The 26,601-nt window shown below is 43.9% G+C and overlaps 1 protein-coding gene across 2 annotated transcripts; it reads left to right on the top strand.

Moving 5' to 3' along the window:
* Positions 1–6,591: 6,591 nt before the first annotated feature.
* Positions 6,592–24,480, top strand: dlk2 (delta-like 2 homolog (Drosophila)). Of its 2 annotated transcripts, XM_029753033.1 has the most exons (6): positions 6,592–6,769; positions 11,459–11,551; positions 17,852–17,909; positions 21,517–21,647; positions 21,746–21,893; positions 22,610–24,480. In XM_029753033.1, the coding sequence occupies exons 2-6, from the start codon at positions 11,473–11,475 to the stop codon at positions 23,409–23,411; spliced, it is 1,218 nt and encodes a 405-aa protein (XP_029608893.1). In that variant the 5' UTR covers positions 6,592–6,769; positions 11,459–11,472; the 3' UTR covers positions 23,412–24,480. The 2 variants fall into 2 exon arrangements, with proteins under 2 accessions (XP_029608893.1, XP_029608895.1); XM_029753035.1 differs by lacking the exons at positions 6,592–6,769; positions 11,459–11,551 and having other exon boundaries at positions 21,517–21,663.
* The last annotated feature ends 2,121 nt before the right edge of the window (positions 24,481–26,601 follow it).

Genomic DNA, 26,601 nt, shown 5'->3' with positions numbered 1-26,601 from the left:
GCTACAGCAAGAAATGTGGATTATAATGAATGAACATATTTTTAGGGGGTTGATACATTGACACAAGGGGAAATCAAGTTTGACATTTCAAATAGGAAATTACAAACTTCAGAAGTCTTTTTAAACCTCAAATACACTACGAGCTTTACATTTACTGCATTGCAGGAAAGTTATCCTGCAACGAGGGAATTAAATTATGATCCTACATCTGTACAGACATAATGCATGAGGCACATGGGACAAGCTTATGAGGACTTATGTGCTTATAGGATCTCTGTATTGAATCCATGCAGTCAAGAGATCCTGGGTTTGTACAGCCATTGCACGTAACATGCTGTCTGTCTGTGCCAGCCATCCGGAGACATCGGCCGTTTGGATGCCTATTGGCCCTGCAGTCTTCTTCACAACCCTCAGCTGCTCCCAGGTCAAGGCTGCTGCTTGTGTGGAATGTTTGTTGTTCGCTCCTCCCACCATATCTGTCCCTTCACATTTGAGAGTCATTCAATACCTCCGCCATCAAGGTCTCTCCATGCTGACAGATAGCCCCCGCGCCCCGCATTGTGTGCAGATTACTAGCAGTTAGGGAAGAACGCATCTCACAGCTGCACCGTCCAGTTCAATGTGCTACCTATCAACCCCCCCCCCCCCCCCCCCCCCCCCCCAAACGAGCGACTATTTCAAAGTCATCATTGGGCATGGTCAAATTTAGCGCCCCTCAACAAACGTAACAATGAGCCCCGGGAATTAGGTTACACCAACCTGGCCATGTCCCCTGGGACACCGTCCCCGCACCTGCCTCGGCCAGGGGACAGGCAACATATTTGCCAGAATGCAGCAGGGGGTGTCATGTCTTGACCAGTATAGAGGATATTTTGTTATTGTAGTTTGGTCAGGACGTGGCAGAGGGTAGTTGATTTATGTATTACGGGGTTTGTTGGTCACTGGTTTATGTTTGTATTTCTATGGGTATGTTCTAGGTTAGTTTTTCTATGTGTAGGTTGGGTGCTGGACTCTCAATTGGAGGCAGGTGTTTCTAGTTGCCTCTGATTGGGAGTCCAATAAGTAGGTGTGTGTTTTGTTTGTCACTTGTGGGTGGTTATTTGTTAGCACTGCTTTTGTTGAGCCTGCTACTCTGTTCCTGTCGTTAGTTTGTTTATTTGTGGTGTTCTCATTTTTATAATAAAGATTTTGAGCACGCAACCCGCTGCGCCTTGGTCCCATTCCATCTTCCACGACAGCTGTGACAGGGGGACTCTGGAAAATATGAATTAACACCATTCGTAACCGCCCACCTCAAAGTGACAGGAGCGGAGCATCCCAGCAATGGAACGTTAATTCTCTCTCCCTGCTTGTAACACACCGGGGGACGAAGGGTGTTAATGACTAGATTGACATCACAGATAGAACAATGAGCTAGTTATACAAATCTTTGGTGATATCTCCTTACAAAGCAAATATCTGTAAAGAGCAAAGAAGACCGAAAACTGTCTGCTTAGACTTGGCCACTGTGTCTCAGCGTCTTTTCAGAAAGTCAGGGGACTACTTCAGGCTGTGCGTCTCTCTGAAGAGGACCTTACCTGAGCTCTGTGGGCGGCTCAGTGTGAGTTCAGCTGCTCTCTCTCTCTGTCTATTGAGTTTCAGCTAACAGTGTCGTGGTTACACCTATCAAGGAGGGCTTACAGAGGGATCGGGAAAAAGAGGGTAGTCAGATTAACGGCGGATTAAGAGGGCTTCCGGACCTTGGCTTTTTTTCTTTGAGTTACCGATGTAATAAAAGAGATTCCCAACAGGCCAGTAAGACAAGCTTGAGCCTCTCTGGTGAGGTGATACTAAGCACTCCTTTCCTTGCCTGAACACTGGACCTGTCTTTGGACAATGTTAGAGGTTTATACAGAGGTTTTTCTGTGGTTTGATGCTGACAGAAAAGCACTTGCCGGGTGTTGATTTATGGACAATAAAATATTCACACGACAAGCTTAGCTACCTGATATGCCATACAGCAGCCACAGCAGTCGGACACAGAATCAATCAGAGGATGGCTTGAGGACTCTCTATACACTGGAAAGGAAGAGCGAGTAAGTGAGCTAGGGAGTGAATAGTGGAGTCAGCGAGCGAGCACTCGCTGTCCCTCCTCGGGGACAGCAAATTTCCACCAGCACAACCCAACAACTTCTGTTCAAAGACCCCGAGAGCCAGTGGCTGCTGTCTATTTTCTCTCTCTCCTCATCTCGATCTATCCCGCTGCACTTGGAGGGGCAATAAATAGCCACAGGTTCGCTGAGTGTGGAGCTGCTATCTAATCAAAGCTTAATTCAACACTGCCGCAAAACAATTTATCCGACAAAGTACTTGAATAGAATACAACCTCAGGCACTCCCTCAATCTCTCTCTCTCAAGCTCAACGAGGACGTGAATAAGAGTGTGTGGCCTGGAGAGTCAGGTCTGCACCCAGAGGAGAGGGCGAGGCGTGGAGCAGCCAGAGAGGGTGTGAAGTGGGGTGGACGAGAGTGTCTCCTTGTCGTCCATCTAGGGGGGAGCAGAGGCTTCTCCAGCCTGTCTGCAGCTCACCACACTAAAATAACCCAACACCCACAAGAGGGAGGCTGTTGCCCAGCGGGTGTGAGGATTGGACACACTTCAAGGGCAGAGGAGCCCACCGCCAGACTGATAGATTGGAGTGTAAGAGCACACTACAGGAGAGTGGACTGAGGGGAGTTTACTTGCCAAGCAAGGTAAGAACTGAAATTATTTCACATAGAATACATGAACACATTTAATGTAGATGATTATGTGTGTTTCCTTGCAAAAGTGTTTTTGGACGAAAAGGTTAAGAGCAACCTACTAAGTACATAAAGGGATAGATACCTAATGACAAAATGACATATTGGTTTCCTTGCCCTGTAAGCAGTCTATGGACAAGGTATGACAGCAATCCATGCTTTGGGTTTGTTTACCTGCCCACTGTATCAAGTTTATACCTATATTATATTAGCTATATTAGCATTGTTTGGCTTTATGTCCAAGTCATCCTAAATGATCAAAAAACGTATTGTGTAACTCAATGACGTTACTTATAGATGATTTGGACATGAAGCGTGAAAATGCTAATATTTCAAGTCTTTTACCCTGATTAGACATGTGCTTTTCGTTCCTGGGGGTTGAGTTATATTCTAAGCCCATTGACTTGCTCTGCTCTCTTGAGATTCATTTTCCAGATCAAAAGCTACAGGCAAACAAATGTGGTCTCCATAATAAGGGGACCGCGGTGGGCCGTAAATCAGTGAATAAATACCACAACTTCCTAATAAAAAGCCAACAAGAGTCTATAATCTGATTTCACTGGCCCTCACAACCCACTGGACACACGCTGGTGGAATCAACGTTGTTTCCACTTCATTCCAATGAAATGACCTTTAACCAACGTGGAGTAGACATTAAATTGACGTGTGTGAACGGGCAACGCGGCTTAGTGTAGCAGGTGTGTGTGTAGCCTACACAAGCCTGTGTCTGTTTGGGTGTTTGTAAGCTCCGCTGTCGAGAGAAAGAGTTTTGTATTTATGAGAAAATACTTTGTCTACAGCATGCGTGATGTTCCGGTCCTCACATCTCTTGTGTTAGCCCACTTGCTTTTGATTAAAGGTCCTTCAATAAACACCAATGTAGACATGCTGGGCACATCGACAGGAACCCTGTATCAGTGAGACTCATCTGCCAAGGCTTCATCGTGTTATTTTCTGGCTGCAGCACTGCAGGACTCGACTCGAGATTCCTTGCCCTCCTTCACTGTCACACAGTTATCTCTCTGCCTCCTGTCCTCTACAGATGCTTCCTAGTGATTTGTAGGAGCTGGCAAAACCCAACGTAGGGAGTATCTAACACACTTATGGGTTGTTATTGGCAACATCAGGCCCAAAGGATTTTCAGGTTCGGTCATTGACTATCTGCAAGTCAGACTCCAAGTCATTGACTGTAGGCCGTTAGTATAACAGCTTTATGAAAAGGAAGCCGCTGAAAGCTAAATAACTCAGCATGAACAATATGCCCTGCAATGAGGCAATATTATGCTAAATACCCTTTTAGAGATTCTCCAGAAAAGCCCATCTCTTTCCTCTGTTGCCGTAGCAGCCGTTGACTCCTGTGGCAATCAACCAGTGTTCTGGTGGGGTTAGCAACTGGATTATTCACTTCCAGGGCATTATTCACTACCTTTCAAGGTACTCCTGTTCTGGTAAAAGAAGGATGAGCCACATTGCACAAACAATAAAGACAGATATTCAGTTTATGCATAAAGTCTTTTCCTCTTTCAGACTCTGTATTTTCCCTCCAAATCCGCAAATAAAGAAAAAAATGGTGACGGCTAATGAATACCAGACAGAGTTTTGGCAAGGTAGATTGGTAGTTCATTCTAAAGACAGGCGAAGGAGTCCGAGTGCAGTGACTACTATAAAGCTGGCTGGCTAGAGTCACCTTTCACAGCAGCCTTATATACATAACAGGAAAGGTCTATGCAGTTAGATAAGACAAAGGAGAGGCAAACTCTTCAAGGGTGGCATTTTTTTCCCTATGAGCCAATGCATGTTCTGCCTTGGAGAGGAAATTGACACTTGGGCCAATGGGAGTGGTGCAGGAGCATGTCATAAAGTATGTAATCCATAAACATTGATTTGTATTTTGTATTTGTTGCTTTTGTAATGCCTAGAGGATTTTGAGGCCTGACAAATTGCTTTCCCTGTTCCTGAACTTAAGTACATGTGTTACCAGAGCACTTATTGAGTGGAAAAGCTCTGGGCAGATAGTAAAACTTTCTAAGACAAAGGGAACCAGAAAGATCATTAATGAATTAAGAACGTGTGGGAAAAGATATTCAATAAAGTCAAGTACATAACAGGACGATAGCATGTGAAGGAGCTCAGGTCCAAGACAACTATGGGAAAAGCACACATACAGTATTTGCTCAACTCAGGCCAAAACTTTAAACCCTTCATTCTTACTTCCCTCAGTGATACATTTTGTCCCTGATATTTGGGTAAAGAAATGTGATCGCAGTCAAAATCAAAGCAGGAAATGGCACAATAAATTGGCCACAGATATGACGCAAATGTTTTCATTTCATTAAGAATGACAATCTGACCATATTTATTTTGGGAAGGCATTACAATGAAAAAAACGAACAAATGACAACAAACGCATCCCCTTTTCTGAACTCTCTTTTGTAGTGTGTAATGCATACAAGTGTTAATTTAGCATTTTTCTAAATTGCAGTCATTGACATCAAATGTGGCAATTTAGAATCAAGGGGGTTAGGCAGGCTTAGTAAAAAGACCGACAGAAGCCATATATTAATAAAAGACTAACAAAAGCCATACACTCTCTGAAAGCAGGAAAGTGAATGCTATTATTTTGCTGCTGGTTTTTCATGTGGAAAAGATGCATCATAATCATGCAGTCTGAAACGAGTCACACAAACGTAAACATCAAATTGCCTGGTCAGATGGGTAGAATAATTGGCATGCCATTATCCCAATATAAACACCACACATGCAGGCAGATAGGCAGGCAGCAGAAAGCAGCACAGTTGAGTGTGCTTCTCCATTCATCAGAATTTGGAGGGATATTATTTGTACACAGAGAGGGAGCCAGGACAGCTCTAAGGCTGTTTGGGTTGAGTGAAGTGGATGGAAGTCCTTGATGTGTTTCAGGAGCTGGTTGGGCTCCAAGAGTCAAATTCCCGTTTTACAGCAGATGTACAAACTGCAGACCCAGGATGACTGGCAAAGCTTTGTAATATGGTTTATTTCATGGACAGATGCTAGTTTATACAGGTTTTCAGGGCTTCTTACAAGTGAAATGGGACTACAGTCAATTTGAAAAACAAGCGCCTGTAACCATTGTGTACTAAAAACAATGGTTTGCCACATTTAACTGAATGAAGATATGTTCTCTCACAATATGCAGTAAAAAGACACAACAGCCACTGTCAATTGTCACACATCTACAATATGCACGCACGCACGCACGCACGCACGCACGCACACACACACACACACACACACACACACACACACACACACACACACACACACACACACACCCCACAGTGTCTGCGGGAGGCAGTCGTCCAGGCATGTGGATGCCTGTTTTCTAAGGCACACAGCCATGAAATTGTGGAGATAATCCCCTGAAAAATGATCCTTTTCTTACTATCGCCTGCAGTGGAACGTGTGGGCACAGCAGCCCTCCAACCTCAGGAGCCCGATCTGTCGCTACAGCAACAGCCGTCCATTGACTAGCTCCACATTTCCAGGAGGCACAGAATATCAGCGAGCACACATAAGGGTGCTTGATTGATATTCATCTCAAATATGTTTCTCGACTCTAGGGAGGTTGAGATTTTGAGAAACAGTGCCAGAAATTGATCACACAATCAGTTTGTGAGTCCAGTGTGGAATAGAAATTAAGGTTATTGGCAGAAGTGATGGCTGTCTAATGGAGACAAACACAAACTGTGCCTGTCCCTTTAAGAGCTGGTCCTTGGCAGGTCTGTGTTGTTAAGTGGGGAGGTGGATCCCTGCCTGTCTTTATTCTGCCTCTGTTTCTTTGACAGGCTTTTTGATCAACAATCCCCTCCGTAATGTCTGCCCGCTCCTGCCCCTGAACATGTGTCTGTGTAGCTCTATTATGTGTTTTTAATAGTTTGTGAGAGCATGTGTTCTTCATCATTCTACCTGAGGACTCTTATTCAGCGGTGAGGTGACCACCTTCAGCTCAGGTGTGTAACATACATACAGTGTCTGTCGGTGTGTGTGTGTGTGTATGTGTGCGTGTTTTAATTATTGTAACCTTTTCTAGACAATATCCTGCATTGTTTTGCAAATGAACCAGAATCGGCATTGCTGATTAGGATGATACAGTACATGAAAATGTGTGTAGGCACCTTGGTGAGTTATCTAACCATCTGGATGGTGCTTTTATATCTACGCACAATTGTGGCCTATAATTTGCATCCATCTTGGTATCTTCTTGTTCTACTTAAAACTGGATAAAAAAAACATGTTGTGCCACGAACCTACATGGAAAATTCACGTTTCAATTACAGTAATGTAATAAGTAAGACGGTAATTACTGAATGAAACAAAACCAAGTTCATCTTCATTTTGATTAGATGCTATTTGTCAGCAGTGCAAATCTTTACAGTGTGGGTTTGATTGAATTCTACACAAAGTGGTGACTGTTAGCATTTGAAAGTCAGCCTCTATGGTCATGTTATCGTTCACGTTACCGTGTACACAATCTTTTCAATCAACAATTATAATTGTTGGATTACAGTCAGTATTCTGAATACTGAGATGGATGTTTTACCCTTGCCACTCCATTAGCGTTTCAGCGACATGAGGACATGCTTCCAAATACAGTTGAAGTCGGAAGTTTACATACACCTTAGCCAAATACATATAAACTCAGTTTTCACAATTCCTGACATTTAATCCTAGTAAAAATTCCCTGTCTTAGGTCAGTTAGGATCACCACTTTATTTTAAGAATGTGAAATGTCAGAATAATAATAGAGAGAATGATTTCTTTCAGCTTTTATTTCTTTCATCACATTCCCAGTGGGTCAGAAGTTTACATACACTCAATTAGTATTTGGTAGCATTGCCTTTAAATTGTTTAACTTGAGTCAAACGTTTTGGGTAGCCTTCCACAAGCTTCCCACAATAAGTTGGGTGAATTTTGGCCCATTCCTCCTGACAGAGCTAGTGTAACTGAGTCAGGTTTGTAGGCCTCCTTGCTCGCACACGCTTTTTCAGTTCTGCCCACAAATTTTCAATAGAATTGAGGTCAGGGCTTTGTGATGGCCACTCCAATACCGTGACTTTGTTGTCTGTAAGCCATTTTGCCACAACTTTGGAAGTATGCTTGGGGTCAATGTCCATTTGGAAGACCCATTTGTGACCAAGCTTTAACTTGCTGACTGATGTCTTGAGATGTTGCTTCAATATATCCACATAACTTTCCTTCCTCATGATGCCATCTATTGTGTGAAGTGCACCAGTATCTCCTGCAGCAAAGCACCCCCACAAAATGATGTTGCCACCCCCGTGCTTCACGGTTGGGATGGTGTTCTTCAGCTTGCAAGCCTCCCCCTTTTCCCTCCAAACATAACAATGGTTATTATGGCCAAACAGTTCTATTTTTGTTTCATCAGACCAGAGGACATTTCTCCAAAAAGTACGATCTTTGTTCCCATGTGCAGTTGCAAACCGTAGTCTGGCTTTTTTATGGCGGTTTTGGAGCAGTGGCTTCTTCCTTGCTGAGCGGCCTTTCAGGTTATGTCGATATAGGACTCGTTTAACTGTAGATATAGATACTTTCATACCTGTTTCCTCCAGCATCTTTGATGTTGTTCTGGGATTGATTTGCACTTTTCGCACCAAAGTTCGTTCATCTCTAGGAGACAGAACGCGTCTCCTTCCTGAGCGGTATGACGGCTGAGTGGTCCCATGGTGTTTATACTTGCATACTATTGTTTGTACAGATGAACGTGGTACCTTCAGGCGTTTGGAAATTGCTCCCAAGGATGAACCAGACTTGTGGAGGTCTACAATTTTTTTCTGAGGTCTTGGCTGATTTATTTTGATTTTGCAATGATGTCAAGCAAAGAGGCACTGAGTTTGAAGGTAGGCCTTGAAATACATCCACAGGTACACCTCCAATTGACTCAAATGATGTCAATTAGCCTATCAGAAGCTTCTAAAGCCATGACATCATTTTCTGTAATTTTCCAAGCTGTTTAAAGGCACAGTCAACCTAGTGTATGTAAACTTCTGGCCCACTGGAATTGTGATACAGTGAATTATAGGTGAAATAATGTAAACAATTGTTGGAAAAATTACTTGTGAAATGCACAAAGTCCTAACCGACTTTCCAAAACTATAGTTTGTTAAGAAATTTGTGGAGTGGTTGAAAAACGAGTTTTAATGACTCCAACCTAAGTGTATGTAAACTTCCGACTTCAACTGTAGCCTCACACAAATAGCACCTCCAATAAAGGGTTAATTATGAGACAGAATCCCACAGGAACAATTATGTTCAAACAGTTTCTGGGGAAAATGTGAATGCTGTTTCTCAAAAGGAAATGTGTAAATGCTGGCAGGCTTGTGAAAGAAAGAAAACGATGGTGTCAAGAATATCACAGGAGACCCTAAACTCACACTGTGGCTATGTCCTACAGATACACCATAGAGACAATCAGTCATTTATAGTTGCCACAGCGATAGAGCAATATTTAGCTAAAAAGACTATAAGTGAGTACAGGAGCGGGGTGAAGTACAGGTCAAAGTGTTTATGATTCCTGTGATCTGAAACATAATTTGATTCAGCAGTAGAGCACAAAACATTTATGTTATAACCAAGGGAGAAAGGGGACAGAAGGTAGGCCTTATTATTAATGAAGAGAGCTGCACTCAAGTCTCTATTTAAAGCAGGTAACAGAGTGCATCTTGTGGAAGTTCTATTGAAGTCAGACCTGGATCTGATTGATGAAGAGCCAGGGCCAGGATGAGGTGTGCTGCCTGCTGTTAGTATGTCTATTCCTCCTCGAGCAGTTATACCCTCAGATCTCTCTGGCATTTTCTATCAACAAACTTACATAAGACACATGGAAAAGGTATCTTCAGAAAGGAGAACAGGTGAGAAATGGAAGGATCTCAATGTCATAACGTAGATGTTGTGTCAAAAAAGGCCAGTACATGTTACATTTGGCATAGTTGGTCAGGTTGTTGTGAGCGTGGGAAACAAATCCATACGATTCATTTGTCGGGGTTGTATAACATTCTTGTCAACACATGAGCCAGAACAGACAGCATAGCTGATAATTGACATGGAATCCAGAGCGTCAAGGAAAATGGACTGTGGCTATTAAATGTGGCATGGGGAGAAAGCCCTCCTTATATGGAATTAAAACTCCTCTCAGGTTTCCCGTTCAAAGCAGGGCCCATGTTGGCTCTCATTAGCAGTCCACAGAACTCCATTAGGCTGTAGCAGGAACAGAGAAGGGCCCAGTTGGTGCCCACAGCCACATTCACAACAGCCATTCAACGGAATCTCAGAATGACAATTGGGAGATTACTGTGAAGGATATGAAAACTCCATCCAAGGGTAAGGCTGAAAAGTATAGCTCCCGACCCCTCGCTCTTAGTTTGCTCCATTCCAGGAAGAGCTGGAAAGGTCAACTTTCCACTGCATAGAAAGTGAGGACAGGCCTTCATCTGGATAAGGCATTTAGATGGACCTGGATAGGACCTGGATAGGGTCGAGTTGGCCGACTACCAAGTGGATATCAAAAACGTAAGTTCAAGTGCTGTGTGGCGGCAATGCAAATGTGATATACCTGAGTCACTCCATACTCTAGCCATCTAAACGGTTTAGCAGACCACTGTAAGCAAAGAGACTACGCTCACATGTCACATAGGTAACTAATAGCAACACGATATAAACACAGTTGGAGGAGCAGGTTTATGCACTAAGCTAAGATGCAGTATCACTGCACTGCTCTCAGGAAGCCATAATGGTCAGTTATCTTTCTAATGGAAGTTAGGTGACAGTGTGTGTGATGGCCCTGAGAGAGAGAGGTGGCACTGGAGTGGTGCAGTCTTGCTGTAAATGTCCAGTATTAAAGATTCACACAACAGTGTAAATTATTGAGTGAGTGTCTGTTGAGCAGATCAGGTTTCTCTTAGTTTGATCTTTGGGGAGAGTTGGAGGAGTATTTTCACGTTCCTGACTAACTCCTGCCTAACAGCCTTCCCTGTGGCTCAGTTGGTAGAGCATGGTGTTTGCAACGCCAGCATGGTGTGTGCAACGCCAGGGTTGTGGGTTCGATTCCCACGGGGGGGCAGTACAAATCAAGAAGAAAAAAAAAGAAATGCATGAAATGTATGCATTCACTACTGTAAGTCGCTCTGGATCAGAGTGTCTACTAAAATCTAAATGTAACAGCATGCTTCATTTTGGTAGACTGAGTAAGCAAAGCCCCACTTCTGAGCTCTGGAACTACAGAGACATAGAGCTGAGTAATATGGGGAAAGAGATCTCGGCTGATACAAGGTTTTGTTGGAATCAGCAGTTGTAGGTGTCTCTCTCCAGGACCAACACTTGTCGTGGGATGCCATCATGTCCGAGCTGATTTATAACTGGGACACCTGGTTAAGTGTCCTTTATCAGAACGATGACAGCAGAATAAGAGTTATGAGCCAAGATGTAATGACCCTGCAGGCCTCCGTGGCGGAATTTCTCACTCCTGTTCTGTAACCTTCGGAGACCCCTTTGTGGCCGTAATCACGTTTGCCTTATGGTAGAGATTTATGTCATGCCAAAGATAGATGTCTCTACATTCGAGTGTATTGGCACAAGGTAACCCCCTACAGCCTAAAGAGGAACCCTTCTGTGCTCGGTTTCAGATCCCGTTTGCACCATGCCTCTGACAGACTCAGTCACCCCGCTGCTCTGGAGTTGCTGTGTACTAATGGTCATCCACCAATGCGAGGCTCAAGGTAAGGTATTTGCTGCATGTCAATTGGTGCCCTCAAGTAGTCAGTGGCTCAATGCTAGCCAGTAGCCATCCACTACAGAAGTGGATGTATACCGGTATGTACTTATTATAGTACATATATGTACTAATAGACAGAGAGCCCTGGCAACTGATACTGTATGCTGGGTAACTATCGGATTGAAGCCAAAGGCGCAATACGATTTATGCTTGTTGACCAAAGTAAACAAAACTCTGTTAAAAACATGCATCAGAAGTAGTTTGATAAATAATTTTGAAATAAAATATAAGTAAATCTAAAAAAGCTCCTTAAAGGAGCACAATTTATAATTAAAAAAATATATATATATTTCTGCGTGCAATAACGATTGTTTTAGATCCGACTCAATAAAACAATGTTTAAAGCATGAAGTACAAAGATTCTTAACTGTATTTCAATTTAAACTTTGAACATGAAAGACACCAAGACACCAAGAGACAACAGTAATACTATTTACACACTATTCATATATACTGTGAGGGGACACACACACACTCTAACACACATATATGTTTTTGTATTGTTTGTATTATTTTTTGTTGTTGTGTTGTTTGTATATTGTTGTGTTTTAAACTTATGGGACTTTCCTTGTCTATCTGTGTTTTGTTACTTGTTTTGTGTTTTTTTGTGGGTCCCAGGAAGAGTAGCTGCTGCTTCTGCAAAAGTGAATGGGGATCCAAATAAACAAATAAAAATGTTGAATCAGTCATAATCTGCCCTCAGTATGGAGTGCAATAGCAGAGAAGTTTTTCTTTCCTTCTCCCTCCCTTGTGAACTCAACTGTGAAATTCCTGTCTGGTTACAGAATGTGATTAATTTTTGCGTTGGCCCCTTGGGGTGAGAAGGGGAGCCGTGATGTGGTATGAGGCATTGTGTCAAGAGGTGTGTGACACGTGTCAGAGAACAGATGTCTGACCCTAGAGCGAGCGGCAGGAAAGCCCTCTGTGTCACAGCAGTAGCTACTAGCCATGGGGTTTGTTTTAAGGATAAAGGGTCGAACAGTCTTTCCCAACCCCGTCTGCCTCTTTAGGCCCCGCCAGGAGCCTCAGAGCCAGGGGATGGCGGCTGATGATCCCTACTCGGGCCGTCTTGCCTAAATATTTTTCTAGCGCTGCGAGCAGCTGAGTGGATCCAGAGATTAAATGATCCTTAATTTCTCAGGGATCTGGTTACAACTCCCTCATCTCCTTCAGACACTGGTGGCCCCTCGCACGTCCCTCCTCACCTCCCCTTCCTCCTCAACCTGAACTTAGGGCACACACACGTTCACACACTCCTTGGAGCGTGGGCTGGTCGCAGGCACACGGCCTGTCTGGGGATCAAAATGGAGGAAACCCAAACCTGTGCTGTGTGTATGACTGGCACCAGAGCTCTGGCCGCGGCGCGAGCAGGGGAGGATGGGAGGGGGGGATAAAGTTTCATGGCCAGGGTTAAATTTAGATCCCCCTGGTTTTAACGCGGAGAGACTCGTGTGAACTACCCCCCCAGAGGAGCACCGGGGAGCTTGCAGGCCCTGGGGGCCAGCCTAGGAAAGAAAACGGCACCTGTCCCCCCATGATTAGATGGCAAATCAGAAGCTCTTAAATAACACTGCTCCAGACAAAGGGCATTGTGTTTAACAGTTGGTGGTCCAGTCATTATTTCCGTGATTATCATGGTGATTCATAAGCTGGTGACAAGGCCCTGTCCAAGGCCTGGATACGTACGATATCACCAACAAGCATTCTATGAATGACAAGTTGACAACTTACAGTATACTGTATATAACGCTACACAGTTGTCCTTATTTCTATTTTGACAATGCTTATACTATACAGATTTTTTTGTTGTTATCTTGCTCAGTAATCAAGCAGCTGGGAACTTCGTCCTGATTAGTTCAGGACTATTTATCCTGATTCCAAAGTCTTCCAGGAATCAGTCTGTTGCTGATTCTGAGCCCTGGGCCTATTTGGGGTCGTGTGTGCCTTCATGGTTCCAATCTTAACAGAGCTGGAGGGAACTTATTACAAGCACACAGAGCTCACCACAGGGACAGGGAATGGGGCAGACCAGACGGGCTTCCCTGGCAAACAGTGGCTGGGACTGGGCCACTCTGACTTGCTGCAGGGCCAGCAGCAGGAATGAGAGGCAGGCTGCTGTCCATGCCAGGAGGCTGACTTGTCTCATCAGTCTATCCACACTCTGCAGTGATCAGACGGCTGTCTTTCTGTGCACCATGGCCTGCTCATTCCCTCCCTATGGACATGTGCATGATGTGTGCCTTTGACGCACCCCCATCTTGCATACTCCTCCTCTCTGTCCCTCTCACTCTCTTCTCAATCATTGTGATGCTCACTGTGGCCCAACTCTTCCATCCCCTTAAACACTCAATGTGTCTTTCTTCCTGCCAGATGTAACACGGTTCACACATCGCTTCAAGAGGCTTTGAAGTTCACTCTAATAAAAGGGAATTAAAATGGTCTCCATGTAGCTTTAACACTAGGGAGGATGAGAAATCAGAGAGCTCTCTGCTCTTCAGCAAATAACAGAAATATGCTCCCATCCTAACCTGAGGCACTGGCAGCATGGGATAAATGGCATCTGAAGGATTGTTGATGGTGTGTACTGTGACATCCTCTGTGCCATTTCAGGACACTGTACAGGCCAGGAAAATGGCTGGATCAGGGGTCAATTCAACTGTAATTGCTTTGCTTTGCGTACACAGTAGCATTTCAACCAATTAATTTCCTATGGTCTTATAAAATTGCTAAATGTTTCTAGATAGACATGCATATGTATGGGCAGCTTTAATTAGATTCAGCCCCAAGTCATATACGGTGGGGGAAAAAAGTATTTGATCCCCTGCTGATTTTGTACGTTTGCCCACTTTCAAAGAAATGATCAGTCTATAATTTTAATGGTAGGTTTATATGAACAGTGAGAGACATCCAGAAAAACGCATGTCAAAAATGTTATAAAATGATTTCCATTTTAATGAGGGAAATATGTTTTTGACCCCTCTGCAAAACATGACTTAGTACTTGGTGGAAAAACCCTTGTTGGCAATCACAGAGGTCAGACGTTTCTTGTAGTTGGCCACCAGGTTTGCACACATCTCAGGAGGGATTTTGTCCCACTCCTCTTCGCAGATCTTCTCCAAGTCATTAAGGTTTCGAGGCTGACGTTTGGCAACTCGAACCTTCAGCTCCCTCCACAGATTTTCTAAGGGATTAAGGTCTGGAGACTGGCTAGGCCACTCCAGGACCTTAATGTGCTTCTTCTTGAGCCACTCCTTTGTTGCCTTGGCCGTGTGTTTTGGGTCATTGTCATGCTGGAATACCCATCCACGACCCATTTTCAATGCCCTGGCTGAGGGAAGGAGGTTCTCACCCAAGATTTGACAGTACATGGCCCCGTAAAATGATGCGGTGAAGTTGTCCTGTCCCCTTAGCAGAAAAACACCCCCAAAGCATAATGTTTCCACCTCCATGTTTGACAGTGGAGATGGTGTTCTTGGGGTCATAGGCAGCATTCCTCCTCCTCCAAACACGGCGAGTTGAGTTGATGCCAAAGAGCTCCATTTTGGTTTCATCTGGCCACAACACTTTCACCAGTTGTCCTCTGAATCATTCAGATGTTCATTGGCAAACTTCAGATGGGCATGTATATGTATTTTTGAGCAGGGGGACCTTGCGGGCGCTGCAGGATTTCAGTCCTTCACGGCGTAGTGTGTTACCAATTGTTTTCTTGGTGACTGTGGTCCCAGCTGCCTTGAGATCATTGACAAGATCCTCCCGTGTAGTTCTGGGCTGATTCCTCACCGTTCTCATGATCATTGCAACCCCACGAGGTGAGATCTTGCATGGAGCCCCAGGCCGAGGGATATTGACAGTTCTTTTGTGTTTCTTCCATTTGCGAATAATCGCACCAACTGTTGTCACCTTCTCACCAAGCTGCTTGGCGATGGTCTTGTAGCCCATTCCAGCCTTGTGTAGGTCTACAATCTTGTCCCTGAAATCCTTGGAGAGCTCTTTGGTCTTGGCCATGGTGGAGAGTTTGGAATCTGATTGATTGATTGCTTCTGTGGACAGGTGTCTTTTTTACAGGTAACAAGCTGCGGTTAGGAGCACTCCCTTTAAGAGTGTGCTCCTAATCTCAGCTCGTTACCTGTATAAAAGACACCTGGGAGCCAGAAATCTTTCTGATTGAGAGGGGATCAAATACTTATTTCCCTCATTAAAATGCAAATCAATTTATAACATTTTTGACATGCGTTTTTCTGGATATTTTTGTTGTTATTCTGTCTCTCACTGTTCAAATAAACCTACCATTAAAAGTATAGACTGATCCTTTCTTTATCAGTGGGCAAACGTACAAAATCAGCAGGGGATCAAATACTGTTTTCCCTCACTGTAAGATACCACATCTCTTAATGCTTGTTGTTATATTGAATGAAACATGCTTTTAAAAGAGCACAGTTTCATTTTTGAATACCAAAAACATAAATAAGGTCTCTGAATATATAACAGCTTACTGCAGTATTCCCCATTGTCTATGGAATTTATTGTTTTAATAACTTCCCTGTTTAGAATACATGAGCTAATACTGGGCTTTCCCATCTGTCCGCATCTAAGAGATGACGGTTTCTGAACTGGTTCACCATTCTCAGATAACAGTTAGTACTTCTCAGCTGTTCCCGTGATGGCGATGGGAAAGCCAAGCCTTTCATTGTTCAAGGTCCGCTATGTTCCCACGGACACAGGGCTTACCGCAAGCCCACTGTCGTGTTGTTCATGGAAAATGCCTGCCATTCCACATCAAACCAATGAGTGTCTGCATTGTATGCATACGCAACCTCAGGATAAACCAATTGTCTTCTGGTACAGATTATAATTGCCAAAGTTACAACTATTCTAAATGTTGAGATGTGAAAACGGAACAAAAGGAAGAAATATAGTCAGTTTAGCTGAGAAACTAAAGCTAACAACACAGGCTATACTAAAACATTTCCTACTGTATATTAAAGACAGAATTTGTATAAGTTACTGTTTGGGAACAAAATTGAATATAGGCTGTTGTAAGAACACTGCTCTAAAAATCCCTCAAAGTCCACCTCTCTATAGTGAGAGGGTTAGGATGTGTAGAGTACTACAATGTGGGAGGGTTTGAGAATTCCAGTGGGGTTTGGGCAGAGTTTGTGCGGGTGGAGACATGACTGCACGGCATTCCTCTCCTCCCACCGCACACGCTCCCCTCGTGCTGCTCACTGCTACACACGCACCCCACACACCCTACCTGGCAAACCCCCATTATTTACCAAAGCCAAACGCAGACAGTACATCGGCATGCCTAAGGCCAGCCAAATCCACTAGTAACAACTGAGGACAATAACAGATGACTCACATATCCCTTTAGTAGTAGTTCAAATGCTTGCCAGTTTAAGGGGATGTTTAATAACTCAGCAATGCAGCTGTATTTTCCTTTCTGAAACCAATAGCATATAACTCATAGTCAGATACAATCATATGAAACCCCAAGTCAAATCAAACTGTGTGCCTCATCATGTGGGCTTCGTCGAACCTCGTCACCACTCCCCAGAAATCTGGCTGGTGGACGAGGCTGGCTTCTCCTGACATTTTTTTCACTGTTGTTTCATCATAACAAATGAGTCGCCCTATAAGGCAGATCCTCAGATGCCTGTCTGTCTGTCTGAGCAGCAGCTCAAAGTTCCCCAGCAGTTGCACTGAGGAGTCATCGCACAGTCTCCGTGGAAGACAAGCTCTTGTAAAGAAACACTGCACACACGGACGACCGACTGCCTAGGGTTAGAGGTCAAAGTATCATCCGCGTCCCATCGAGCCCTGAAATCCCTCAAGCATCACTCAAACAGCGGACATTCAGATAAGCTAATTCTGACTTCACAATTATCGAACCCCGAGTGTATTTCTCAGATACTGTTGTGTTAGAAATGGTTGTGGTAGAAAATGTATGCGCGCACGATTGTAAGTCGCTTGGGATAAATGGCATATATTATATTAGGAATTAACTCCCTGAATTCAATTGAGTTTTTATAGAGCATCAAATGTATTTATTATCAACTGCTGGAGGAATAAAGCTGTGGGGTACATGCTTACAAACAGCAGAAATATCACAGATAAGGTAAATGAATCTGTTCCGTGGATAATAGCCGTATCTAATCAATGACAAGTATTGAGTCTGAACGACAGGATGTTACTGGTACACCTGGGATCTTTCTCTGAAATGAGTGCTTCCTTTCTCTTACAGCTCTAAACTGCACGTGTAATGTGACCAATAGTCGGTGTGACGAGAGTGCGGTGTGCAGGTAAGGAGAAACTTGGTGGAAGATGCATCCATCTTTAACATGTCTAAAATAGGATACAGTGCCTTCGGAAAGTATTCAGACCCCTTGGCTTTTTCCACAATTTGTTAGGTTACGGCCTTACTCTAAAATGTATTAAATTGTTGTTTTTCCTCGTCAATCAACACACGATGCACCATAATGACAAAGCAAAAACAGCTTTTTAGTCATTTTTGCTAGTTTATAAAAAGTTAAAACAGAAATATCACATTTACATTAATATTCAGACCCGTTCCTCAGTACTTTGTTGAAGCACCTTCGGTAGCAATAACAGCCTCGAGTCTTCTTGGGTATGACTCTACAAGCTTGGAACACCTATATTTGGGGAATTTCTCCCATTCTTCTCTGCAGATCCTCTCAAGCTCTGTCAGGTTGGATGGGGAGCGTTGCTGCACAGCTATTTTCAGGTCTCTCCAGAGATGCTCGATCGGGTTCAAGTCCGGGCTCTGGCTGGGCCACTCAAGGACATTCAGAAACTTGTCCCAAAGCCACTCCTGCGTTGTCTTGGCTGTGTGCTTAGTGTCGTTATCCTGTTGGAAGGTGAACCTTTGCCCCAGTCTGAGGTCCTGAGCGCTCTGGAGCAGGTTTTCATCAAGGATCTCTCTGTACTTTTCTTCATTCATCTTTACCTCGATCCTGACTAGTCTCCCAGTCCCTGCCACTGAAAAACACCTCCACAGCATGATGTTGCCACCATGCTTCACCGTAAGGATGGTGCCAGTTTCCTCCAAATGTGACACTTGGCATTCAGGCCAAAGAGTTGAATCCTGATTTCAACAGACCAGAGAATCTTGTTTCTCATGGTCTGAGAGTCTTTAGGTGCCTTTTGGAAAACTCCAAGCCGGCTGTCATGTGCCTTTCCTGAGGAGTGGCTTCTGTCTGGCCACTCTACCATAAAGGCCTGATTGGTGGAGTGCTGCAGAGATGTTTGTCCTTCTGGAAGGTCTCCCATCTCCACAGAGGAACTCTAGAGCTCTGTCAGAGTGACCATCGGGTTCTTGGTCACCTTCCTGACCAAGGTCCTTCTCCCCTGATTGCTCAGTTTGGCCGGGCGGCCAGCTCTAGGAAGAGTCTGGATGGTTTCAAACTTCTTCCATTTAAGAATGATGGAAGCCACTGTGTTCTTGGGGACCTTCAGTGCTTGGTACCCTTCCCCAGATCTGTGCCTCGACACAATCCTGTCTCGGAGCTCTACAGACAATTCCTTCGACCTCATGGCTTGGTTTTTGCTCTGACATGCACTGTCAACTGTGGGACCTTATATAGACAGGTGTGTGCCTTTCCAAATCATGTCCAATCAATTGAATTACCTCAGGTAGACTCCAATCAAGTTGTAGAAACATCTCAAGGATGATCAATGGAAACAGGATGCACCTGAGCTCAATTTCGAGTCTCATAGCAAAGGGTCTGAATACATATGTAAATAAGATATTTCATTTTTTCTTTTTCTTTTGCAAACATTTCTAAAAACCTGTAGATTGCTGAGGATTTTTCTTATTTAATCAATTTTAGAACAAGGCATTCATGTAACAAAGTGGAAAAAGTCAGGGGGTCTGAATACTTTTCGAGTGCACTGTATATCTTAATGTCTTGCCTGTGACAAGCATACAGTTGAAGTTGGAAATTTACATACACCTTAGCCAAATACATTTCAACTCAGTTTTTCACAATTCATAACATTTAATCCTTGTAAAAATTCCCCGTCTTTGGTCAGTTAGGATCACCACTTTATTTTAAGAATGTGAAATGTCAGAATAATAGTAGAGGGATTTATTTCTTTCAGCTTTTATTTCTTTCATCACATTCCCAGTGGGTCAGAAGTTTACATACACTCAATTAGTATTTGGTAGCATTGCCTTTAAATTGTTTACCTTGGGTCAAACGTTTCGGGTAGCCTTCCACAAGCTTCCCACAATAAGTTGTGTGTTTTGGCTCATTCCTCCTGACAGAGCTGGTGTAACTGAGTCAGGTTTGTAGGCCTCCTTGCTCGCACACGCTTTTTCAGTTCTGCCCACAAATATTTTATATGATTGAGGTCAGGGCTTTGTGATGGCCACTCCAATACCTTGACTTTGTTGTCCTTAAGTCATTTTGCCACAACTTTAGAAGTATGCTTGGGGTCAATGTCCATTTGGAAGACCCATTTGCGACCAAGCTTTAACTTCTTGACTGATGTCTTGAGATGTTGCTTCAATATATCCACGTAATTTTCCTCTTCGTGATGCCATCTATTTTGTGAAGTGCACCAGTCCCTTCTGCAGCAAAGTACCCCCACAACATGATGCTGGATGGTCATTATGGCCAAACAGTTCTATTTTTGTTTCATCAGACTAGAGGACATTTCTCCAAAAAGTACGATCTTTGTCCCCATGTGCATTTACTAACAGTAGTCTGGCTTTATAATGGCGCTTTTGGAGCAGTGGCTTCTTCCTTGCTGAGCGGCCTTTCAGGTTATGTCGATATAGGACTCGTTCTGGGATTGATTTGCACTTTTCGCACCAAAGTACGTCCATCTCTAGGAGACAGAACGCGTCTCCTTCCTGAGCGGTATGACGGCTGCGTGGTCCCATGGTGTTTATACTTGCGTACTATTGTTTGTATAGATAAACGTGGTACCTTCAGGCATTTGGACATTTTCTGAGTTCTTGGCTGATTTCTTTAGATTTTCCCATGACGTCAAGCAAAGAGGCACTGAGTTTGAAGGTAGGGCTTGAAATACATCCACAGGTACACCTCCAATTGACTCAAATGGTGTCAATTAGCCTATCAGAAGCTTCTAAAGCCATGACATCATTTTCTGGATTTTTCCAAGCTGTTTAAAGGCACAGTCAACTTAGTGTATGTAAACTTCTGACCCACTGGAATTGTGACACAGTGAATTATAAGGGAAATAATCTGTCTGTAAACAATTGTTGGAAAAATTCCTTGTGTCATGCACAAAGTAGATGTCCTAACCGACTTGCCAAAACTAGAGTTTTTTAACAAGAAATTTGTGGAGTGGTTGAAAAACAAGTTTTAACGACTCCAACCTAATTGTATGTGAACTTACGACTTCAACTGTATATGACAAACATATAAAGCCATCATTTAGGCCCACGATATTCTGGTGTCAATTATGTCCTTTAGCGCGGGTCACACTCACAAAATCTATGGAGTGTTTCTACGAAAGAACATTCTACGAATGTTCATATGTATGTGCCTCACAGATACTGTGCAGAGCAGCGCATTGCAAAAGTTATTTTGTTAAGTATGGGCGCCCTCCTGTGTCCATTGCGGAGGATAAGAGTGGCCCTGCAATTTTTGATTATGTCACTGTATATAACTGTATATCAGTGGAGGCTGCTGAGGGGAGGACGGCTCATAATAATGGCTGGAATGGAGCAAATGGAATGGCATCAAACCATGTATTTGATGTGTTTGATACCATTCCACTGATTCTGCTCCAGCCATTACCGCGAGCCCATCCTCCCCAATTAAGGTGCCACCAACCTCCTGTGCTGTATATCTCCATCATGAGGCTGTGTTGGCTATAGAGTTGAGAGCTGATCTAACTGGCTGTGCTGTATTCCAGGTGTGACCCGGGTTGGGAGGGGCAGCAGTGCGACGTCTGTGTGAGAATGCCAGGCTGTGTCCATGGATCGTGTCATCAACCCTGGCAATGCACCTGCGAGCCTGGATGGGCGGGGCGCTTCTGCGACAAAGGTGACAGAAAATATTTGTATGTATCAGACCATCATAATTGTATTTGTTCAGTGAGTGGTAGAGCAGTACGTATTCACCGCTTCTCTCCTCTGCTTCAGATATCCATGTGTGTACAAATGAGGCACCTTGTCAGAACGGTGCCACTTGTTACGCCAACGTTTCAGGGGAATACTCCTGCCTCTGCCCCGAGGGATTTCACGGGAGGAACTGCGAGCACAAGACAGGACCCTGTCATAAGACCGGCAAGTGAGTTCAATTAGCAACACACTCGAAGACAATCTATGGAACAAGTTTGTCTCAGGCCTACTGCTTCTGCCTTAATCAAAACAAATCACAAGTTCAACCCCAACCAGTGACTCAACATACAGGAATGAGTGGTCATTTTAGACTTTCCAACGGGAAACTAGCTACACTATTAGTGTGTGTAAATTACAATAAATCAGTTGTTCTCTCAATGAGTGTGTTTCAGTGTGTGTGGGGGGGTTTTGACTGTGTGGTGTCCCAGCTGGTCCCCGGATGGCAGTCAAAAACATGCAGACTGGCGCGGGCCACGTAGCAGCCTGGTCAATTTGTATCCACTGGAGAGCAATCATGTGATTTAATGGGCTCATTATCGGCCAAGTGAGTGGCCTTTAGTGGTAACAAACACATTGAAGCCAGGCATCTACACTACAGCCCCCATGGAGTTCCCAAATCACTGGCTAAACGGTTACCAGGGAAACCATACAGGCCAAGGCACAGGCTCTGGGGCAGACTTGTCTTAAAGTGCCAAATCAATGCCTGATTGAATGTAATCAGTGATCATCACAGAGTAAGCGCCACACATTTACTTACAAATCAGTTGGATGTCTAGGCCCATATGAACAGGCTTGGGTTAAGTAATCAATTCAGCACTGAAAATCTATTCAGTTATTCAGATCATTTACCTCAGGGTTTTTAGTGCTGTTGTCTTTATCTTTCAGGTCTTCATGTAAGAATGGCGGGCAGTGTGAGGACAGTGGCGGTTATGCTCCAGAGCTCTCCTGCCGCTGCCTGGCAGGCTTCACCGGGCCGCGTTGCGAGAACAACATGGACGACTGCCTGATGCGCCCCTGTGGTAACGGTGCCACCTGCCTGGATGGCATCAACCGCTTCTCCTGCCTCTGTCCCGTGGGCTTCACGGGCCGGTTCTGCACCGTCAACCTGGATGACTGTGCCAGCCAACCTTGCCTTAATGGAGGGCGCTGCCTGGACCGTGCCAGCACCTTCCACTGCCTCTGCAAGCCTGGGTTCACTGGCAGGACCTGCGAGGTGCCCTTAAGGAGCCCAGAGAGCCAAGCGCCCATCAGCAGCTCCCATGACTGGGCTGGGGGAGGTGGGGGCTGGGGAAGAGTAACTCAGTCCAGGCCAGACCAGGACATCACGAGGGGGGACAATAATAGTGGAGACAGGCTGCTGAAGATCTCTGTGAAGGAGGTTGTGACCCAGTGGGGGTCGTCTGGCCTGTCAGAGGTGCAGCTCATCACCCTCCTGGTGCTGGGGGGCATGACACTTGCCGTGGTGGTGCTCACAGCTGGCCTGGTGCTGAGGGGGCATTGGCAGGACCGCTGTGCAAGCTGCCGGTGCGGCCCCACACCCCGCCTGAACCCGCTGAAACACCGAGACCGCCAGCCGCCCCCGCAGAGCCACCTAGTCACAGTGGAGCAGGAGTGTAAGATCAGCTTCCTGCACACGCCCACAGCCCCAGAACTGGAGAAGAAGAAACTGAACACTGAGGTGATTTAGGTTATGTTTACTACCTCCACAGCCCTGAACACAGGACACAGACTGCTCTCAGCAGAGGGAAAGCCATGCTTTTATCCCAGCCCTGCCTCCATGACTGATTTTCTTCAGTACTGACAGTCCAAATACAGACAACATACCGACCTAGGTATCGATACCTAAAGAGACGCAGGACCAAGAAGGGACCAGTTGGTCTGTTCAAGGGTAAATGTTAGGAGTGGCAAACACATTCTCCTAACAAAAGGAGCGTAGTCCTAAAATGACGGATTATTTGTTGACCAGAGGGGTAAAGCGGAGGTACATCATGAGTAATATACTCAAGTTCTTTGGTTACTTGTCACGGACAACCAATGTGTAATTTGTCCATCCTCAAAAGCAGCTGATGCGGTTTCTTGGCATGAACTGCATGTAAGACAGGCCTACTGACAGACAGCTTTGGAATGCAAGCTGAGACAATGCCCTTGTTATGTCAACCTAATTGGTGTCCTGGTATTTGTCACTGCTGTTCTCGTCACGATATTAGGCCAAAATGTTAGACATGAATGAATCTACCCATATTTTTCCAAATGGGCTCTGACCTCGGAACAAGCTCTGCAGTGAGCGGAATTCAGACATCCAAGACAATTATTGCCTGAGTTCATGTTGTTTTAACAGTGTAATTTTTATACCACAGACTAAAGAGCTGCAACACCACAACACCTACTTCATTTAAGTAACTGTCCAGTGTTTCCAGATTTCTATGAAATATGACCTATAATTAATTACAATATGATTAAAATAGTTTTCCTTCTAAAAAAGTGTAATAATGTATGTAAAAAAATCTGCTTTTCTGTGTTGGAATGGTGTGGGCATACCCCATAGATAGACAGATAGAGGCACGGGAATTGCCATTTAGGGCTTTCAACATTTTAAGGTAGTCAACAGGGTTGTACTTTCTATGGGTGAAGGAAGGATGACATGATTCCATCCAGGTCATCGGGAGGGATCAGCCAATGAATTAAACTTGTGAGAAAACACTAGGTGGCCGTATGTACCTTTTCAGTTTGTTTGTCAACTCATAGAAGTAGTAGAAGAAGAAGAAAACTGACTACTTCAAAATAAAGATAGCCTTAATGGCGCTGCCTGTGCGCTCACAGACGCCATCATGGGACATAAACTGAGTGTACAAAACATTAGGAACCCCTGGTCTTTCCATTACTTAGACTGACCAGGTGAATCCAGGTGAACGCTATGATCCCTTATTGATGTCACTTGTTAAATCCACTTCAATCAGTGTAGATGAAGGGGAGGAGACAGGTTAAAGAAGGATTTTTAAGCCTTGAGACAATTGAGACATGGATTGTGTAGAGGGTGAATGGGAATGACAAAAGATTTAAGTGCCTTTGAACGGGGTATGGTAGTAGGTGCCAGGCGCACCGGTTTGAGTGTGTCAAGAACTGCAACACTGTTGGGTTTCTCACGCTCAACAGTTTCCAGTGTGTATCAAGAATGATCTTAAGGACCCAAAGGACATCCAGACACCTTTTAGAGTCCATGCCCTGACAAATTGAGGCTTTTCTGAGCGAAAAAGGGGGTGCAACTCAATATTAGGAAGATGTTCCTAATGTTTTGTACACTCAGTGTATATAAAGACGATATCTCAATCTATCAGTGTGGAGTAACGCAACAACAGAGTGATGTGAGTGTATACTGGTCATTACAAATATTCATGTGTAGACCGCTGATTGGCAAGCTTATCCTTCTCTATGAGGAAATAGCAAGCATTTTTTAAATATTCTGTTTGAGATACACGTTTGAGGTGGGGACTTTGTGTTTTTTAATTTATTTATGCTTTGGCCACATGAGTATAGGATGAGTCAACAACATTATTGGGGTATTACTTAACAGAATATGAACTTTTAAGATTGAGATTTTCACTGGACAGTTACTTTAAATTATAATTGTATTATTTTGTTAAAAGTAATATTCTGTCAACACTGAAAATGAATTTGTGACATGTTTACTTCTGTATGGTGTTTAATAGCGAATAACAATATGGATTTGCTTAACAGTATTTTGAAGCTGTACATTTTATTTATTTTCTGTAATTTATTTGTAGAATGTGGTCTATTTGCAATGAGTCTTATTTTTTATACGGAATTGTCTGCAATAAAGTTGTGAACTGTTTCCTGTACAAAGTGCCGTAATGACTGCCAAAATGCTTCCACTTCAGTGTAGATAGAGCCAGGATAGATAACAGGTACAGAAGATCTAAGAACACATACCTGTCTTTATCCCTAAATTACATGACATGACAGGTCAATTCAATCAAGCAATTGAAAACAACACATTGATCGTCCATTTACCTATGATACTGTCCCTTCTTTGCTACAAGGTGTCAAATCTATTTAAAAAAGCAATCTGAATGTCTATTTTCCAGGAGACAAACACCAATGGTTCAGACTTAGCACTTTATACCATCACTGTTATAGACCTGCAGTCTTTTCTAGCAAGCAATTGTTTCTACATAATTTGAGACTTACCCTTTTAGTTTCCCTGAATCTTCTCTGTGCTCTTATCCCACCATCAATATTTCCTCAGCTCCCAAGCTCCTGAATTAACTAAATAATGCCCGGTGGGCTCAGTTGGTAGAGCATAGTGTTTGCAATGGTGTTTGCAACGCCAGGGTTGTGGGTTCGATTCCCACGGGGGGCCAGTACGAAAAAAAAAAAATAATGTATGAAATGAATTGAAATGTATGCATTCACTACTGTAAGTCGCTCTGGATAAGAGTGTCTGCTAAATTACTAAAATGTAAAATGAAATGTGACCTGACATATCCAGCAGAAGAAGTTAAGGAGACCCCAAGAATAAGCTGAAACTAGAGTCCTCACTTCCTGTGGGAAAGAGCTCCAGACAGTTTCTCTCCTCAGGTTCACCACACAGGAGTGATAGAGCTACTCTGTAACATGCATGTCATTGCAACACAAGTTACCGTAAGATAGCATTGTTGGAATCAATGTTAGAACACACCAGAATCACTGTCATTTTACCAATTGAAAAATCAGGCCCTGGACCAAACACACAATAAGATAACATGATCCTTAAACCAGCAGCCAGCACAAGGAAATGTAGCTGTCTATACTCTCATTGAGGTTTTCACTGACCTTTGGCCAGTTATTCAGTGCCCTAATCACTGCCGACGAGAATTTGT

The sequence above is a fragment of the Salmo trutta genome, chromosome 5 (assembly GCF_901001165.1).
Source record: "Salmo trutta chromosome 5, fSalTru1.1, whole genome shotgun sequence".
Classification (NCBI taxonomy): domain Eukaryota; kingdom Metazoa; phylum Chordata; class Actinopteri; order Salmoniformes; family Salmonidae; genus Salmo; species Salmo trutta.
The sequence above is the reverse complement of the archived record's forward strand: the minus strand, read 5'-3'. Positions and strand labels throughout refer to the sequence as shown.